The 21,183-nt window shown below is 40.0% G+C and overlaps 1 protein-coding gene across 6 annotated transcripts in view; it reads left to right on the top strand.

Annotated features, from left to right (window-relative positions):
- The window catches only part of LOC123872822 (beta-glucuronidase), a 44,208-nt gene that overhangs the window by 14,719 nt on the left and 8,306 nt on the right, over positions 1-21,183 (top strand). For 4 of the 6 annotated variants that reach the window (XM_045917372.1, XM_045917369.1, XM_045917368.1 and 1 more), the window contains exons 2-5: positions 3,790-4,056; positions 6,739-6,921; positions 13,639-13,808; positions 14,163-14,305. In XM_045917372.1, coding sequence (XP_045773328.1) covers positions 3,793-4,056; positions 6,739-6,921; positions 13,639-13,808; positions 14,163-14,305 — 760 coding nt within the window. In that variant the 5' untranslated portion in view covers positions 3,790-3,792. Of the gene's footprint in view, positions 1-1,267; positions 1,291-1,443; positions 1,549-3,789; positions 4,057-6,738; positions 6,922-13,638; positions 13,809-14,162; positions 14,306-21,183 lie in introns of those variants that run through there. The other 2 variants (XM_045917371.1, XM_045917370.1) reach the window with 2 other exon arrangements.

Raw genomic sequence — 21,183 nt, 5'->3', positions numbered from 1 at the left:
CAAGACATTTTGTGTAGAGCTTGTCTATTTTGAAACTACATAATTTTGTTGACTTAGATGCCGTGTAAATTGCGGTGGTGGAGCGTGTCATTTCAAAATAGACAAGCTCTACCTATTTCTATCAAAATGAAGATTGAAATGCGTGAATCGAAAACACGTTGACGAAACAATACGTTACCAGTATTAATTACAATAATTATTTTATTAATGTACGAAAACGATTAATACGGCTGACATTTTGTCGCATGCTCAGGAACATAATACATAGCATTATCATTATCGATTAAATACTTCCTTAAGACAAAAGAGCTATTAATTTATATTCTTACTAGATGATGCCCACGACTTCGTTCGTGTGGATTTAAGTTTTTTTTAAATCCCATAGAACTGTTTGGTTTTCCGGGATAAAAAGTAGCCTACGCGCTTATCCAGGGTATCCTAGATCCTAGAGGGTAGGGTAATCAGGGTAGGTAATCTATATCCATTCTAAATTTCAGCCAAATCCATCCAGTAGTTTTTGCATGAAGAAGTAATAAACATACACACATAGGTACATACACACAAACTTTCGCCTTTATAATATTAGTGTAATGTAAAGTGTGATACTACTTAGAATAAAAAAAATAAGTTTTTGCGTCAGTTTTTCTTTATCTATGAATTCGCGCGGTTTTCAACCGATACGAGTGGAAACTGTAGAGTTATTGTCCGCACTTGCGTGAAGATATCTGACGTCATCAATGTACAAGTTCCGTGTGAGTAGCATTGCAAGTTGCAACGCATCCCGGGCATAAGATCTTGATACTCAATTTTGTGTGGTTTGTCAATATTTTTTTTAAATGATATAATTTTCAAAGCTCAAAGATTTTCATTAAATCTTTGAAGCCGCGTATGTGACTTGAACTCCTTGAAATTCCGGAATAAAAAGAATTTTATATCCTTTTTTCAGAAGGAAAACTATCTCTGCGCCGAATTTCATCAAGATAGATTCAGCAACTGAGTCGTGCAACAAACAGACAGACACACTTCTGCATTTATAATATTAACTAGGGGATGCCCGCGGCTTCGCCCGCGTGGATTTCGATTTTTTTAGATCCCATGGGAACTCTTTGATTTTCCGGGATAAAAAGTAGCCTATGTCCTTCCCCGGAATGTATTCCAAGTCTGTACCAAATTTCATTAAAATTGGTTCAGCGGTTGGGCCGTGAAAACGTAGCAGACAGACAGACAGACAGACAGACACACTTTCGCATTTATAATATTAGTATGGATAATTAGATACAATGTAAGCAGGTACGTATTCATGTCTTTTGTAACACCTTATCACCATAAAAATTATGTGAAACATGTAAAATCTATTTATCATGGTATTCCGCAACGTTGTGGCGGTGTGTGGAATCCGATACAGAATGTTTATGAGTCCCATTGTTTATGCGCATGCGCTAGAGCCAGTTGGTTTCGCAATAACGCATCAATATAACCAATTACATACAGAGTGCTATGGCAGTCATTTTCATACTTACCAGCTAATTCGTCATTCATTTTCATAGAGTGAGTTGAAATTTTTTAATTTAAAAATGTAAAATTATTTAAACATCAGAAGTTTGTATTAAAAATTGTTATTAAAATTCTACAAAGGGCCAGGCTTTTACCTGTTTTTGACCTTAAATTACTAGTTTTTGAATGCATTTTACCCTTGCCTAAAGAATTTAAAGGTACCTATTTATGCAATCTCATTTCATTTATTTTTCAAACCTTTCGATCTTTCGGATGGATTTCATCAAAACCTTTCGCGGATGGAGGATTTTTACTCCTAAATGTTCTCAATATCAGTTCAGACATGCGAGAAACGCGCGGATGAAAACCGCGATAATTTATACTTACCTGATTTTGTTTACATCGGTCTTCATATCCGTTGATACGAGTATCTTCCGCGTGGATCTAAAATCGGAAATCATTGTAGAAAAGCGCATTGAGCGCACGCCGAGTACACTGGTGAGCCGTGAAGGGAGTTACCTCAACTCTCAAGACATAATCCGTATTTCTTATATCCATAATATATTTAACATATAATATGTGAATGAAAACAATAATAATGTAAATAAAATCAGCGCGATTATAAACCGCGCGATTCCACCGTCTGAACTAGCCCTTAAAACCTCGTAACTTGCAATTAGTGTTTCCTTTGATAACACGTGCTAAAAGACGAAAGCCCAATTCAACACAACACATCAATCAGAACATAAACGCGATAAAGTTACATGGTTATTTGTTACTTTACTTTCTTATCGCCTCTTGAGAGCATCACATTGTCATGCATATGCAATATGCATATCCACGTATAGCCTTGCATTTCAAAAGTGTTTCACTTTCCATGCATTATTTGTGTCAAAATAATTACGGTAATTGCGTTGTCTGTATGCACTTATTACCTTATTTTATGTTACGGGCGAATTCCGTAGAGCATTAACTAGATATACCAGTGAAGATAATTGAATTTGCTCAAGAGTTAACTTTGAATTTTATACTTTACTTACTTAAAGATTTACTTAAAATTAATATACCTACATTAAACTGTATGTAGTCAGCTTTAAATATTTTTTGGATTAGTCTACAAATCAATAAATATCTATTTCGTCGTCTATGGTAAAATGAAAACACCATTTTTTATACAGGGTGTTTGTTTGTTTGTATGACGAAATAAAATTATCATTTCCATACAAAATTTTAATTTTTTTTATGTCCAAGTTTTCAAGGCCTTTGACATTTTTTTTTTTAAATTTTGTATGGAAATTTTTATAATTTTATTTCGTCATTATACTTCAGCATTGTATTTATCAGATCAAAGTAGCATGGGTACGTGTCGTCTTTACTAATTAACAAACACCCTGTATTAGCAGTCGTTTCTACTAGTTGTAGGTCTGTGCGTCTATGAGAAAATTATCGCCATATATATACATAAATTAAACACGCACTAAGTAGGTAATAAATGCCTGATATATCTACGAGTAGGTAGGTACAAGCGGTCAAAGTTACTAAGTAGTATCAAATAATATCAGGAATATACAACGATTTTATTAATTACTAGCTAATAACCGACAACAACACACAAACAGCTATGCTAGTCTAATGGTTAAAATGTCCGCCTCATAAATTCGGGAGGTCGGGGATTCGATCCTAAGCAAGCACTTCTAACTTTTCAGACTAATATTATGCGTTTTAAGAAATTAAATAGCACTTGCTTTGATGATGAAGGAAAAGATCGTGAGGAAACCTGCATACTTGAGAAGGTCTCCATAATGTTTAAAGGTGTCTGAAGTAAATCCTCACTTTGCCAGCGTGGCGGACTCTGGCTTAAACCCTTCTCATTCTGAAAGGTAGCCCGTGCTCAGTAGTGAGCTGGCAATCGCTTGATAATGATGATGATGAATGTCCGGCATGCATGGAAACATGCAATGCCTCTTTTTTAACGACTCGCGACTATTTGACAATTTTTTATCTTGATGATGAGAAACCATATACAAGTGCCAAGAATAAAGTTTCAGCAATCGGTTAAGCGATACGCCAATGCATAGGTAACGAACAAACAGACGGACATAAGTTTTTTATAACATTTACCGGAAACATGACATAAGGATTTCCTGACCAGAGTTCTATTTGGCGTTGTTTCCTATAAACAAGGAACAATTATTATTACCTACACGACTTTCATGATAACCGATATCTTACAATAACAATAAATTAATTAAATAATGCATATGGATTGAAAAATACCCATCTATTTGTTGACAGATAATGATAACCAGCAGTTCAAGTCTCCTCCTTTTCTCGACCATCATCCTTACACTCACCGATGCAACCGTACCAGGAACTGCAAGCGCGAACGAGATCAATCAAAGCGAACAGAAGAAAGCACCAAACCCTGGCGGGGCGTTATACCCACAAGAGTCAGAAACTAGATACCTAAGAAATCTAGACGGAATATGGAACTTCAGAAAGTCGCCCGTGGACCCGGAATACGGATATCGAAATGGCTGGTACGAGCAAGACCTCGAAAAGGTAAAAACTTTAATGTATTCATCGCTTCTCAAACTTAACGAACACAACGCTGCTAGTGTCATTGTTTATTTATTAATACCAAGGCCCGATTTTTTCAATCGTAAAATAACGTTTATTTGAGGAATTTTGAGGGTTTGACAGTTTTTGTATAAAGAATCTGTCAATAGGAATGTCAAATTTATTCCTTAGATAAAAGTTATTTGACGATTGAAAAATCAGCCCTTAGAGGTATAATTTTAGCCTGTATTCTGTATTTAAATCTTATTTAATATCGCTATTGGCTAATCTCTGTGCTTATTGGCCACCGAGGTCGGAAGGACATTATTATTAGGTACTAAAGGATGCCTGCGGCTTAGCCCGCGTGAATTTCGGTTTTTAAATCCCGTAGGAACTGCCTAAAAGTAGCCTATGTCCTTCCACAGGATGTATCCCAAGTCTGTACCAATTTTCATTAAAATCGGTTCAGCGGTTTGGCCGTGAAAACGTAGCAGACAGACAGACAGACAGACAGATAGACAGACAGACAGACAGGCACGCTTTCGAATTTAGATAATACTAAGTACGGATTAGAATCTAGTGATTGGAACACCATTGGCACATTCAGTTTGAGAATCTATGGACTAGCTGTTTGCCAAACAAAAACTTGAACGGCTATACTAAAACTTTTTGTCATGCAAAGCCCGATGTTGACATAACGTGTCGATACAAAAAAACAATGGAAGTTTGGAATTAGCATATAGTCCAAGTTCAAGAGTACATAATAATATTATGTTTGCGCAAAATCTGGTTTATTTATATAACTGGATAAGGTCCGCGACTTCGTTCGCGTGGATTTAGTTAGTTAAACTTTAACCCACTTTTTTATTTTCCGGAATAAAATGTCCATCTCCAAAATATGTATAAGATCTCTGTATGATGTGGTCAACTTGTGTTCAACGGATGTGCCGTGAAAAGAACAGACAGACACAGTTTTGCATTTTTAATCTCAGTATGAATAGTAGGTATAATATGGATGTAGGTATGTGCCGTTTATTCGCCCATAGTTCACCAGGTTATTTACCCCGGATTCTGGTTTCTCAAGGATATTAAATAAGTATATTATTGATCCTTATTATGCCAATTTTCAAGCCATTCGCATTAAATGGTTATATTATTGTAGCCAATATTTTATTTCAATTTATGTATGACATCAAAATTAATTGCTTATGTCCATACTTTGACGTTTGTAAAAATTTTTACACCTTTATCACCTGTTATCTCCCAAAGCCACCACGATCCAAACTTTATAGTCGCTGTAGTGTGCTGGGGACAATACGCAGAGATACTTTCAGCTTTTTATAAAATTACAAAGTTCTGGGACGCGCTGGCTCTCTCTCTATTATGTCTATGTATGTATACTTTAATATATAGCTATATAATTATAGGATGTTTTTTAATCCTTACGCACAGACAAAAAGCTATTGTATATCTAATCTAATAGTATGCTAAGTGCGTTCTTCGAAGGTTCTCATGCCGGTTCACACGTAAGCTTGTCGTAGTACTTGCAAACGGAAGTTACAAAATTGATTCGTATTCTAAAATAAAACAATTTGAGTGTCAGCTAACTGACACTCAAATTGTTAGATTTCTATGTAGTGGTGTCTTTTAGCACTAATAGAGATGATTAGAGATAGAGCGAAGATAGATAGACTAATATTAGTCTATAACTATTTAGTTAAGACGTCGCTCGGCCTCCTATTCGGAGGGTAGAGAGTTTGATCCCGAACACGCATCTCTACGAGTACATCCGAGTCCGTAAAAATACCGATATAAAAAACTCGCACCGAACTCGGATATTGCTTACGCACTTACGCACTAATCTGATCTCTAATCAAAATTCTAGCTATTCCGTGGACGTCTTTGACATCTATACATATAATAAAATTGTAGAAAAGTGGTGTCTGTACAATGGAAATATATAAAAAAAAAGTAGCAGGGGTTGTTATTATATCGATGCCAAACCCGAAATTGTAATTAATTTTTTTTTTGTCTGTTTGTCTGTTTGTCTGTTTGTCTGTGTGTTTGTGCACGCTAATCTCAGAAACGGCTTATTCGATTTAGATACGGTTTTCACTAATATATTGTAGTAAGCTTCACTTAGGATTTAGTGTTTATTTCATGTCAATCGGTTCATAAATAAAAAAGTTATGTCAATTTAAAGAATCACGGCGCCTCGCGCCTGAGCGTCCGTGGCTATATAAAGCGCGAAAAGTCACTATTCCACGCGAACGAAGTCGCGGGCACAGCTAGTAGGTACATATATATCTACGTCATAATATGCCCGATTTGAATCCGAGGCACATCCGAGATATTTTCACGGATGTCGGAGAGAACTCGGATGACGGAAGTCGGAGCTAGTGCGTTTAAGCTAATTAACCCGTAACCGCGGTGAAGAAATTCTCGTAAGAAATTTTTAGCACAATCTATGGCCACGGGATCTCCACGGCAAACGGAACAAATATAATTTAATATATTTAGGTTACTGTCGACAGGCATACGTTCCTAACTTATATAGTACAATTTTGTTAGTTAGGTATTGCTACAGACTTCTTCATGCGATTCAAGAGATCCAGATCGGCGTATTGATGATGATGTTGTATAGGTACTTCAGACTTTTAAAAAAATCTCCAAATTTGTATGTAGACAGGAGCAGTTATCCCCATGCCGGTGCCTTCATCATACAACGACATCGGCGAAGACGCGTCGCTAAGAGACCACGTGGGCTTGGTGTGGTACGACCGGCGGTTCCACGTGCCGATGTGGTGGGCCCGCACTGAACAGCGAGTGTGGCTGAGATTCAGCAGCGTTCATTATGCCGCTCAAGTGGTAAGTTCTTCAGCATTTTATAACCATAGCTATTGCCGCTTTAATTTATAAAAATCCCGCACATTTGTTGTTCCAGGATATACAGTGTTTTTTTAACTGGGGCATGAACTAAGTCGATGGGCATTCAAAAAAATTTAGTCAATTTCATTGATTTTTAAAAACAATTATAAAATATTTCACAAATGAAAGACCTAAAGTTTCCTGAAACATATTTTCTGTATCTCCTGTGGTTTTGGATTTCCCCATACTATCCCAGTTAAAAAAAACACATCAGGAAGGACTATTCGCTGTCATACTTTAGAATGTCTGGTCTCCCAGCCGGCTTTTTAAATTTGCCCAACCCAAAACATTCGCCGTATCCCAAATAGTATCTCCGGTTGATTTGCCGAATGAAGAACTATCATACCATATCATATCATAAGTTCGCACTCGAATCATTTGCCAAATCCAACACAGCATTTAAGTAGGTACACCACTACGGCAGGTAGGTCGTCGCAGAAAAGTTCTTTGCGAGGCAGAAATAAACAGGTAGTAGGTAAGTACCTACTTATACGATAATCACCAAAGTGGCAGCTGCATCGCCCAATACCTGACGCAACAGTTAAAAGATTTCCAATAAAACGCGAAAGTTAGATCAAACTGAACAAGGTGCACGTAACTGATTTAAATGTAGGTATCTATGTCAGTCGTCTGTCGCTAGGCAAATGGTCGGATAATTGATCAATTTATCAGCTCAGGCGAGACCGGTGTCTGCTACGGAATAGATAGGACCTACGAGTACCTACCGACACACCCGCGTCGTACAATAAGATGACCTATATCTAACCACGCGGACGAAGTCGCGGGCATCATCTAGTAATTTATAATTTGTGACTGAATGTAGGTTGATAGGTTTGGATTCACGTTTTTGAAATTCCCTTGGGAACTCTTTTCCCGTATAAGAAACATGAGGAAAGTAGAGTGAGGTGCTTTACTTTGTTATGGCTGAGCAAGAGAGATAACCTTCGCTTTTTTCAAAAAATTGCACTCGCGCTTCTATTTCTTATTGTATTCTTCTGTCAAATTGAAAGATGAAATTCCACACACCAACCAGGTATCGTCCAACCTGTCGAGTCGAATAAAAGTTTTTTCTCCTAAAAAGATTCGATTAAGATCCGGTTAAAACCCCCGAAACCAATTCCTGGCTACGGCCATGTTTGTTACTCTTTCACGTAAATACTTCTGGACGGATTTGGGTGAAACTTAGAATGGAGGTAGAATATACCATGGATTAAAACATAGGCTACTTTTTATCCCGGAAAATCAAAGAGTTCACACGGGATATTTAAAAACCAAGTACCTATATCCACGGGAATGAAGTCGTAGGCATCAGCTAGTACTTTTATATTAAATGGCCAAACCTTAAGTCTAGCGTGCAAGGCTACTACTCTAAAATCCAATTGTGTTACTTCTGTTAAAAACACACCATTTTCCTTGTGATTTTTTAAACCTCGATTTGAAACAATGTAAAAAACCTTAGTAATTTAATTAAAATAGTAGCCATGAATCTTACTTGAATTCGTAATTCGATCATGTTTATGCCAGCTTTACATTATTCGATCAGATATAACTGTAATCATAGAAATACCTAGACGGAACGTAGAGCGAATATGTCGTATCCCATACCGTTGCGGATAATGTTGCATCCAATGCGTTTTCTCACATTAGCTGCTGTACCTATTATATTTCAGTATAACCACGGAAAGGTAAAATAATATGTTAGTTTATGAGTTCCTACGCAGAGGATAGGTAATTTTCGGAATTAGTAATCCGATTCTGAAACTTACCTGGCTGCCAGATAGCTACAATATCCCCGAGTTATATGGACTAAGTATAAATTATATTATGATGCTGACGAAGTCATGGGCAAAAGATATTACTTTACTAGCTGACGCCCACGACTCGTCCGCATGGATTTAGGTTTTTCGAAATCCCGTGGGAACTCTTTGATTTTCTGGGATAAAAAGTAGCCTATGTGTTAATCCAGGATATTATCTATGTTCATTCTGAATTCTGCCAAATCCGTCCAGTGGTTTTTGAGTGAAGGACAAACATACACACACACAAACACACAAACTTTCTCCTTTATAGTATTAGCGTGATTAAGGAAATCCCAACGACCCACATTCTGCAAGATTCATATATATAATATAATAAACAGATGGTACTATATAAAATTTAAATAATAGTCCTATAACCCAGTCGCGTCGTAGTAATCGGTGTTCGAAACTGAAAATACATTCTATTATTAACTGAAAAAAACAATGACATTAATTGCTGGAACCGAAATCAATTAAGTAAGGAACTCGATATCGGATCTGAAATCTGATCTGAAAATGTAAACTGCCTACAATATAGTAGAACATTAACCTCAACATAATCGCATTAAATTAGTGTAGCCGTAGTAATAGGTTTAAACGGAGTCATTCACAATAGCTAGACAGTAGACATCGCGTATTGACCTCTGGCAAGTCGTGTCAATCTTTAACCTAATAACATCTTTATGAACTACATTTTAATCAACAAGTGTAAATTAAAAATTTATGACACCCCCGACAAGTGAAGGTTACAGTAACTAGAAAAGAGCTGATAACTTTCAAATGGCAGAACCGATTTTCTTGGATTATAGCTAAGAACATTCTCGATCAAGCCACCTTTCAAACAAAAAAAACTAAATTGAAATCGATTCATTAGTTTAGGAGCTACGATGCCACAGACAGATACACAGATATATAGATACACAGATACACACGTTAAACTTATAACACCCCTCTTTTTTGGGTCGGGGGTTAAAAATGTACTCGTTTTATTACATCTTTCCAATGTTATGTACCTAAGTATTACCTGACATGACAGCTGGATTTTTGAAAATCCTGTATCTAGGCAGTTTTTTACCCGAGATAGAAGGTATCCTATATCCATCTCCAGGGTGAAGAAATTTTCCAAAATCGGTCCATAATTATTGAGCAGTGACACATGCAGAGAAACAGACAAGTTTATTAGTATTATAAATCAAAAACTATTATGCAGAAAAATAAATAAAAATCTGTTTTAGAAGCCCTTTCATATACCACACTTGTTATAGTTATCTTTCTTTGATTTAAACACATTTGAATTTTTTTGATGATATGACCACAAAACGGTTTTCGGATTTATTCCTTAACTTGTGCTATAAGACCTACCTATTTGCCAAATGTTATGATTCTAAGTCTTCGTGAAGTACCTACTCTATAGGTTTTCTTGACAGACATGACGGACGGACGGACGGACGCATGGACGGACGGACAGACAGACAAACAACAAAGTGATCCTATAAGGGAACCCTAAAAATGTTTAAAAGTCCTTCCGGCAAGTTTTTGATTTATAAACTTAGTAGACGTTACCAGACGCTGTTATTCAAAGATCAGATTTTCACAATACATATATCATTTAACAAGCGTGTTAACAAGCCCTAGAAATCTTGTAATGTAATATGTTGAACCGTAGTGCGGTTACGATTTGTGACAGATCGACACATCTTAGAACTTGGCACGCCGCACGATCTATGAAACATGATATTATTGATGAAAGCATATTGATATCCATAGTCCACACCTTATATTATAAATGCGTGTGTGTCTGTCTGTCTGTCTGCTAGCTTTGCCCAACTTAACAGGTAATCCAATTTTAATGAAAGATACAAAGTTAGCTTACATCCCGGGATCGGACATAGGCTACTTTATATCCCGAAAAATCAAATATTTCCCACGGGATTTTTCTAAGACTTAAATCCACGCGGGCGAAAACGCGGGCATCCTCTAGTTATTTATATGAGCACATCAATTTAGTTGTATTTTTGATTTCAACTGTAAAACACAAAATTATATCAACGAAAGATAATAATAATATGTCTTATTAGAATAATTTTCGTTCATAAGTTTGTTGTTTCTGTCAAAGTTTATTGCTAGTTTTTTTAAACGAAATCTGCACTCAGCACTGTCCTATGAATAGAAACAAGGAATTAGATTATTTATCTTCAGACAGATCTAATTCCTAGGTAGATTACATTTTGAATTTCAGTTTAACAGACCAAATAGCAATGATAACCGAACATCGAAGCTATCCGTTGACAAGACCTTGATAAGCAAAATTGCAACAATAACAACTTTATACACCTACCTAATACCTATTTATTGTAATGTCGAACCTAAAAACTCTTGTAAGGCCACACTTATCTCCTCATATTATGTCCACAATAGACATATTAGATCATTAGATATCTAGTCTTAGAACCGGTAGATTTCGAGGTGTTTGATAAAAGCTGAGTCTTCTTTAAGATAATAATATCAGGGTAATATACAGAAAACTTGATAAGCTAAACAGTAACAACTAGGTATACATATAATAATAATTATTATTAATGCGATTGCAATATCAAACTCAAAAACTTAACAGGGCTCTCCGTCACTCGCTTCATACAATCGCAGTTCCAATTTCATTTGAATATTAAGCAACCAAATTTTGCATGAATTTTTGCAGACATATTCAAGAAACTAATATCTGTGTCTGTGGTGTTTTAGATTTTTCTAAATATATGTAGTTTTAAAATTACAGGGGCTCAAATATTTGTCTGTAAATTTTTAAGACCGCGGAACTTTGAAACCGAATATTTTAACAGAAATCTGGAAAACCACAGATATACATATTAGTTTCTAGAATATGTCTGTAAAATTTCATGGACTTTATGAAATTGGAACTACTTTTGTATGAAGCGAGTGACGGAGAGACCCCTCTTAAAAACACGACTTATAACTGTAAGGCCACGCTTATCTCTTCTATATCCACATAGACACATTTTTATAATATTAATACATCTATGGACTCTTCGTATAATATAGTAAATTGGTGTTGACTAAAATTGTAACAGCTAGAAAATTGAAAACATGTAAAATGAATAAGTAAGTACATAATGCACTTATCGAAAATGATTGACATTTGTATCGTTATCTATACCTACTAAATTACATATAATAATCTAAGCAAAAACACGATACAATCATCAATTTCTAAAACCTTTCCGCTGTTTACAATTTTATACACTTATGTTTTGTTTACTTTGAATGTGTCATAAAGTTCAATAGTAGATAAAGAAGTGAATCCCAGTTTGAGAATTTTTCCTATTGTAGTTGGAACTTCGTCACCCTTAGCATAACCTTTTGATAAATAATTGATTTGAAACCACTCCACTAATTACAGTAAGCAAACTCATGCATACTTACTAAATAATATTATAAATGCGAAAGTGTCTGCATGTCCGTCTAACTGTCTGTTAGCTTTTCATAGACTCTCCGTTTAAACTTTAAACGATTTTGACAAAAGACTTTTGAACAATTGCAATTCGGGTATCTTTAAAACAAGTGTAAACAGGCAGCTTCTAGGTAAACGCGTCCCATCTTAGGCCTTTAGGCATCTTAGGCCTATCCAAGCCTTTTTTTAAAAAGGCTTGGATTAGCTTAGAATTTAAGATAGCTTGTAATCCGGTGACGAACATAGGCTACTTATTATCTTGGAACATCAAATATTCCCCACGGATTATAAAACGCTTCTTACGAAAACACAGGCATCATATTATGTTTATTATAATTGCGAAATTAAACCCATGCCATGAAAGATTTAAAGCTGTTAACATGTAATTAAGAACGCCACAGACTAAAGCGAAATGAGCACTCACGAATAAACATGCTCAAAAAAGTGATGCTATTTCACGCATTATAACTTTGCATCACGCCCTCGTAAAAGTTCTATTTTCGAATCAACATTATTTTGTAATTGGTTTCCGGAAAAAATGTAGCGATTTGGACGCCAAATTGTATTGTACTTTATGTTAAGTACTTTTTGTGTGGTGTGAAAAGGTTCATGCATTCATTCCCACGGATGTTTTCATTTCTTCGTTACGCCATAGAATACACAATAGTACGAGTATCCAGGTACAGAAGGATCACTCGGGACCGATGTTTAAATAAATAGCAACTCTTGTTACGACGCAATAAAGTGCAATTCAGCTCGCACTGCGCTGCGACCTAATATTTAATAAACTCCTCTCTTATGCTATTGCGGAAACTCTTCTCTTATGTCATTCTTTTCCTCTCATAAGATATAGAGTTCCGCGAGAGTTGTCGAAGGGGTGTGCCGCCGTAGGTGTATTTCTAAGGTGGCAGGGCTAACAGAGTCAGAGTCAGTTCTAGAGTCAGGAAATTCTTGGTTTAATCCTGAATCGACGATCTGTCAAATACTAGGCTATGGGTGACGTGAAAACAAAGAAAAATAGTCGTTTCATAACCTACCTAGTGTTTTTACCTAGTGTTTTCATAACCTAGATAGTGTTTTTACCTACAATTCAACGAAATTTCTAAATTCAATCTGCAGGCAGGATTCAAACCTACGTCTTCTGGATTCGCGCCCAACGCTCTGACCGCTAGCCAAAAAAACTTATAGTTTTAAAAATTATTTAGTAATGTAGGTAACATTTGACGCCTGCCAATGACGTCGAAACTCGAAACCTCAACGTTTTGTTACAAATTTCCTAACTGTTGTGAACTATGATAGAGTCAGTTCTGATTACGCGTTCCCGGATAATAATCTTTTTTCTTTAGTCTATGTTCTTTAATAACACTTTATAACAGTAAGTTGTTCTTCCAGTGGGTGAACAGCCAGCCGGTGACCTACCATGAAATTGGTCACCTACCGTTCGAGGTCGAGATCACTGGCCTAATTAACTACAATGGCAGCAACCTCCTCACTGTCGTGGTCGACAACACGCTGCTCAGCGACACCGTGCCACAGGGCACCATTAGAGATATCGTTGTTGGGTAAGTTGTTTTTTTTTTTAAATACCTGCCTAAATATTTACTTTGGCATTATTAAAACAAACATAGCTTATCATTATCCTTAATTATTCATATTTAAGCTATATCATTTTACCTAGTGCTCTCATTAGATAATGTCAAAATTACACGCAGTCGTCATTGCTTTACCTATATTATATTTACTGATATTTAGACAATCCTACACCGTGATTTTCATATAACAATGGCAGCATAGGAGTTGTTTGAAGATGGCTTTGCCTTCCCAAACTCTTTAGGCAATAGAAAGCGGCTCGTAAATGGCCAACATATACGTTCTATAATTATTTTATTTTACAAAAAGAAATGTCAATGTTTCAGTAACACGAAAGTGCGCCAGGAGCAGACTTATACTTTCGACTTCTTCAACTACGCCGGCATCCACCGGTCAGTCTTCCTATACACCACACCGCAAGAGTATATCGACGATGTTATCGTCAACACTGACATCCAGGGACTCACAGGTGATCTAAACTATCAGAAGGCTTGCTTAAGTCCAAACAATACATTCGAAGCTCTACTTTGGGTGGGGCTTGGCTTGGCCTAGTATTGTTAGGCATAGTAGGTAAACTATTTAATCTAATACTATCAGATGCTTTCCAATCCAACTCCGAACTCCATGAACCCTAATGTTTCAATCTACCGATCTTCGGTCTCTCCAACCTAGCAGTTTGCTGTCAATCCACTTTTTCGTGGCTCATTTGCCGTCCATGTGTATACTTCAAAGTAGGTACATTATTTTATCTAAAGTTCAGCTTTTTCGACTTATCCTAACAATTATTATTATTCACAAATCCAGATACTTATCCGGATAATTGGTTTCTGAGTAGGTAACTCTTTTCTTTAAAACATTGAAGGATTTTTCATAGAACTTTTGAGAACTTGGCTATCAAAAAATTGTAGTAAGCAGTGATATTAATTAATTTGTGTGCCAAGCCAAGTATGAAGGCAGGTGGAAGATTGTAATGGGTAAAATACTTACTAGTATCTTTAACTAAGTAGACATTACATTTCCTACGATTGTAGAGGTACGCGCGGCTTCTTCTTCTTCTTCTTCTCTCTGGGCTGGTTTCCGCACTTAAACGTTTCCGTCTGTTGTGCGTGCGTTGCCCCTCCCCGCCGAAGTCTTCACTCCAGCCATCCAAGCTCGCTCCAGAAGCCAAGTAGACCGCCCAGGTTGCCGAGGACTTCATGGAGTGAGGTTGGGGAACCCAAATGGCGTTCTCGTTGTTCTGCCACGACCATGCACTCCAGGAGCACGTGTGTCGGCGTCTCATCGACCTCCATGCAGGCCCTGCACAGAGGACTGTCGGTAACACCTATAACGAAAAGGTGTTTGTTTAGTGGGCTATGCCCTGTTATGAGTCCCACCACCTTCCTAAGTTTACCTTTGTCCAGGCGGAGTAGTTTGTTAGTTTGTCGTATATCTATGTTAGGGAAAGCCTCTTTGGCTTGCCTGCAGTCAGTTGCGTTTGCCCATAATTGGGAATGCTCCTTAAGTGTTAGTTCATGCAACCAAGTTTTATACTCACTGAAGGGTATGGGTACAATAGGCTGAGGCCCTGTCACCTTCAGCGTCGTGGACTTGCGTGCTAATGCGTCCGCTGCCTCGTTTCCCTGGTCCCCATCATGTCCTTTGACCCACCGTAGGGTGATATCATTCGACATGGCGAGTGTTTCCAGAGCCTTATGGCAGTCTTTTATGAGTTCGGAGGTTGTCCAGAATTTAGCCAAAGCTTTGAGAACAGCTTGGCTATCTGAGTTAATGTTAATCTTAAAGTTTTTTACCTGTCGATTTGCCATTGCTATGGCTGCGGTTGTAATGCCTACACACTCTGCTTGGAAGACAGAGTTGTCCTTACCGAGTGCGTGACTTATTTTCATGTTTAGTTCTTGGCAGTAGGCCCCTGCTCCTGTGCCAGTTTTTGTTTTGGATCCATCGGTGTACACTTCTATTGCATCCCGTGTTGACTTCGTATCTATGTTTATCTCTGGATATATTTTGTATGGTTTGTCCAGTATATGTTGTTTCCTGGTTCTGTCACATTTCCACTCCAGGCGTGGTTCTTTGGTTATGCTTTGCACTAGAATTTTAGTGTGCCTTGTGTTCTGTTCTTTCCATAGACCTGAGGTTTTCAGTCTCAAGGCTGCGAGCGTTGCTTCTTCTCTGATTTGTAAGTGTAGGGGCGGGATCCCCAGTATGATTTCAAGTGCTGTTGTTGGTGTGGTACTCATGCAGCCTGTAATGGCGAGGCATGCTTGTCGTTGAAATTTCTGTAGTTCTTGCTGGGCGGTCGTAAGAAGAGTTCTCGGCCACCATATCAAAGCGGCGTATGTTAATGAGCTTCTTACTACCGCTAGGTATAACCACTTTATTATCTTTGGTTTAAGCCCCCATTTTTTCCCCAGCATGCGTTTACATTGGTTTAGTATCGTAAGCGATTTATTAATTTTATCTTCTGTATGCCTTTTCCAGCTGAGCTTGCTGTCCAGAGTCACACCAAGGTATTTTACCTCAGTTGACAGTTTGAGGCTTGTGTTGAACAGAGTTGGTGGTTTGGTTAGCTCTATTTTCCTTTTGTTGGTAAACAGAATCATCTCTGTTTTCTTTGGATTTACGGTGAGTTCATTTTCATTGCACCATCTTTCGATTACGCGCAATGCCCGTTGCATGACTTCATATAATGTGTTCTCTAGTTTTCCACTGATTAAGATGGTGAGATCATCAGCATAACCAATGGTGTAAAATCCGCTTGTGTTTAGTTTGTTTATCAAGTCGTCAACTACAAGGTTCCACAAGATTGGTGATAGGACACCTCCTTGAGGGCAGCCTCTCGCTACTATGCCTTTTGTGACTCCGTTGATATCTAGTTGTATGATTCTTAGTTCTAATAATGCTCTTATCCAGCTGCGTATAGTTCTTGGCGCCCCGTATCGTCCCAAGGCCCTGTCTATGCTATTAAAGGTTGTCTTGTCGAAAGCTCCTTCAATATCAATGAAGACACCCAGTGTTGATAGTTTGTTTTCTAGATCATGTTCAATTTTGCCAACAACGGAATGCAGAGCGGTTTCCGTTGACTTGCCAGTGCTGTAAGCATGTTGGTGTGAGTGTAGGGGTACATGTCTTAGGGTTCCATCCCTGAGATACCGATCAACCAGTCTCTCGAGTGTTTTTAGTAGAAATGATGTAAGGCTGATAGGCCTGAAGGACTTTGGTAAAGTGTAGTCACTCTTTCCAGGTTTTGGTAGAAAGACTACCTTTACTTCTCTCCAGGCTGTTGGGATATATTTGTATGCTATACAGGCCTTATATATTATTTCCAGCCATGGTGTCAGTTGAAGTTTTCCCCATTGTAAAAGTGCAGGGAAAATTTTGTCGGTCCCCCCTGATTTAAAACGGTGAAAGGTGTCAATAGCCCAGCTGATTCTATCTCGCGTGACTGTGTTGTTAGCAAGATCCCAATCCTCATCTGTGGGATGGTGTCCTAGGTTGTGTTCCCAGTCTGCTGAGTCTACTATTCTACAGCCAGGGAAATGCGTTTCAATGAGCGTTTCGCTTATTTCTTTGTCATCCTTCGTGTATGTTCCGTCAGCTTTCCTCAGCGAGCCGAGTGTGCGGGTGTTGTCGTCTGCTAGAATCTTACGTATGCGGGCTGCAGTGTCGTTCGACTCTATGCTTGTACAAAACTTTTGCCACGCGGTTTTGTCTTTTTCTCTGACGCGTTTGTTGTATTTGTATTGGGCTTCCTTGTAGTTGTCCCAATCTTGTTCTTGTCTGGTGTTTTTTGCTCTGTTGAAAAGATGTCTGAGGTTTTTCCTCATTCTTTCCAGATCTGGGCCCCACCAGCTGTTTTTTGGCAGTCGATTTGTGTTGATTTTCTTCAGAGGACAAGCTTGTTCATAACTTGTCTTAATGCACTCCGTTAGTTTGTTTACGTTTTGTTCGATGTTGTCGATATCGTCGATGTCGTTAGGTTTGTTTGTACCTATCTGATGCGTTAGCAAGGTTTTGTATTTTAGTCTGTTAGTTTTCCTTGGATTTCTCTTTGGTGCGTGTTGGGTTATCATCAGATCTAGCTCATAGCATATCCGCCTGTGGTCGGAGAGCGAAGGCTCGTCGCTGACATGCCAGTTCGTTACTTGGTCTGCAGCTCTGGTTGACGCTAAGGTTAGATCGATTATGGTTTGGTACCTACTCGACACGAAAGTCGGTTCAGTGCCCTTGTTAGTAATTGTTAGGTTGGTTGTTAGTAGAAAGTCCATGAGATTCTCACCTCTTTTGTTGTTGGCTGTGCATCCCCACAGGTTGTGATGTGCGTTGCTATCGACAGAGATAATTAGATCTATGTCGTTGTCCTCACAATGTGTTGTGAGGTCCACCAGTTCTTTTGTTGGTATTCGGTCTTCTATGGGCATGTAGAGTGAGACTAGGACCACTGGTCTTGGTGGTAGTCCCACGCCCTGTTGTATTCCATTTTTTATTTTTACTGCTGTCAGATCTCTGGAACAGTATTGTGTTAGTAGTGACGCTGTAATGCAGCGCGGAATGTAAATGCATGTTCTTGGTGCTTCGTCATTGCAATGTGAAAAGATCTTACCATTGCAGCTTCCGAAACCGCATATGGTTTTACCCCTGACCCACGGCTCCTGGATCAGTGCGATGGTCTCGGGTTCAACCTCCAGCTGCCTTCGTAGCGTGGCCGTGGCGAGATGTTTGTGCTGGAGGTTGGTCTGGATGATTTTTATTTTGTCGCCCTCTGCGCCGGTGGTTGTTCGGCGGGGGCTGTTGCGTCTGGAGCGTTGTGTGTCGCCTTCCTCTCCCGTGATTTCGTATTGGTCCGGGAGTCCGCCAGCACTTCCTCGATATTGTCTAGGACAGCACTCACGGAAGGCTCAGGTGTCACTGGGAGCTGGCCGGTTGGTCCATCCACATCCATGTCCCGATCCGCATCAGGCTCCTCTCGAGTTTCAGGCGCTGAGTCATGCCCGGGCGGTACATCACTCAGTCCTTCACTCGTGAAGAACCTGATGTAGATGGAGCCCGTGGAATAGGCGACCTTCCTGCCGCGCGCCAGAATCGTTGGCAGCTCTACATTGGGGATTCCTAATATTAGGAACACCCCAGGAGGGCTGCTGGTTGTTCTACGGTAGCTGAACAGGGTCCACTGTGACACTCCGTACCATGGGTTTTGGTGAGATAGGACCTGGTGTAGCTGGCCTATCTCCCCGTCGTAGTCAGGGACATAAAGTCCCGACCTAACCCTGACTGGGATTTCGGTCTGTTTTATCACAGTGAGCCCTGTTCCGCTCCTGGGTGATGTTAGTTTTGGCACCACGTTTATGAGCCAGTTACAGGCTTGGTCATCGTGGCACCACATTTTTAGTACACCCTCGCTGAGGAAGGCCTTACCCTCAAACGCCGGGGCGTATCGGGTTTGGCCTGGTGCCAGAGGCTCGATACAGGCCGCGAAAATCGCCTTCTGTATCTGGGCCTGAATGGCATTCGTCTCATCTTGGGTAAGGTCAACTCTGGGGGTGGTGGTTACAGCGACGCTCAGATGCGATTGGGCTGCTGTGGCATAGGAGCCCTTCGCATCTCGGGTGTGTCTGTCGTCAGTCCGTGCGCGTTTGTGTTCCCCCCTGGGTGAAATCGTGTCGTCAAGTCTGTCTCTTTTCTTGTTCGTCTGACTCGATGACGTCCCGGGGTCCTGTCTGTCTTTTGTCTGTCCCCTGTTCCGCTTCCTAAAGCGCGGGCGTGCCCTCGCTTTAGGTGGGTTCAAGGTCTTTGTTGCGTCTGTTTTATCTGTTGGTTTGTTGGATGTTGTTTTTGTTGTTGTTGTAGTTGGGGGTCGAGCGGTGTTGGAACCGCCAGGGCCCGTTGCGCCCCGCGCCTGGATTGGGTTCCCGTCGGGGTCAGTGTGACCACCATCGTTCCCCCTGTCCTCGACTGCGGTTTGCCCAGCCCCGACAGTGGTGGTGCTCGACTTCCCCGAGGCATTAGGGTTGCGATCGGGGGCCGATACCTGCCCGCTCGCCTGTTCGCCTGCGGAACAGCCAGGGGTTGCGCCAGTGTCCGCAAAAGGCCGGCCGCCACTTAGTGGGGGTCGTCCCTCGCTTCCACCTTTGCTTCCTCCGGCCAAGTTGCTGGCGTCCGCGCTTGGGCAGTCGGGTTCCTTTCGCTTCCCGCCTCCGTTTTCCCTACCGTCCGTCGGTCGGGTTTTCAATTCGTCCGTCTGTTCGTCTGCCTGTGTGTCCGTTTGTTTCCGTGTCCGTCTGTCAGTCCTGTTCCCCTTGTTTTTCCGTTTTTGCTTGGGGGCCACAAGCGTCCATGTGCTTGCACTGGCAGGCACAGGGATCGCTGCAGCTAGGGAGGACATATCCATGTTACTAGCCGAGGTCGTTGTTTCCATCATTGTCGAACCGATGGTTTGCGGGTCTTTGCCCCCTCCTGATACGGTGGGGCAGCCTGGGCCCTGGGCGCCGTCGGTAGACGTCGCCTGGGTGCCAGGGTGGGATTTGGGCACTGAGCCGCTACCCACCAGGAGACCGAAATTAGTTTTAAGATCCGCCATTTGTTTCTAATATTTGTGTGTTATCTGAGTAGTGTTTGTGTGTGTCTCTGTGTGTAAGTGAGTGTGGAGTGTGCGGGAGTTTAGGATTAATTGAGGGACTTTTATGATAGGACATTTGGTTTAGGAGTAGGCTGGGGGAACACGGGAAAGGGTTACTTGGACACTGCTCGGTGTTGGGAGTGGTACCGTAGCAGTCCTTCTTGTCCAGGGTCCTGGGGACGCCGGCGATCCGCAACCCCGCCGACCCGCCCGGTTGCATGAAGGGTGCCTCGTATAGCCGAACCAGCGAATGTCTAGGAGCCGCCTGGTATAGGCTACAACCCAGATCATTCGCTAGTTCAGCCACGCCGGCTTATTCATAATCCTTGAATAAATTACTCGGCACATTTATTGCGGGCTACATGACAATGCAACGATCCTATCTGCATTGCACTGGTTGGGATACAATAAGCTAACGGTTCACGTGAATGAGGTTACTTTATGTTTCTGTCAAAAGCAATTTTTATGCCGTATTTATCATACTGTGTATTAAAATTCGTTTAAATACTACGTCTACTGTTATAATTTGCTACGCTAAAAACGCTGAAATTAGGATGATAGCTGCACTAACTAATTTACATCAGGTGATTAAAGAGTTTTTTTTACAGTATTTCATAGTTAAACCAATGCTGTATGCACGTAGCCTTATGTAATGAAGCCCCTAGGCCATGCCAGTACCTAAATTAAATATTAGTAATTATAGAGTCAAGACAATTTAATAGGTAATCTCT

This window comes from Maniola jurtina, chromosome 15 (genome assembly GCF_905333055.1).
Source record: "Maniola jurtina chromosome 15, ilManJurt1.1, whole genome shotgun sequence".
Taxonomy (NCBI): Eukaryota; Metazoa; Arthropoda; class Insecta; order Lepidoptera; family Nymphalidae; genus Maniola; species Maniola jurtina.
This window is presented reverse-complemented; position numbering and strand designations above follow the sequence as displayed.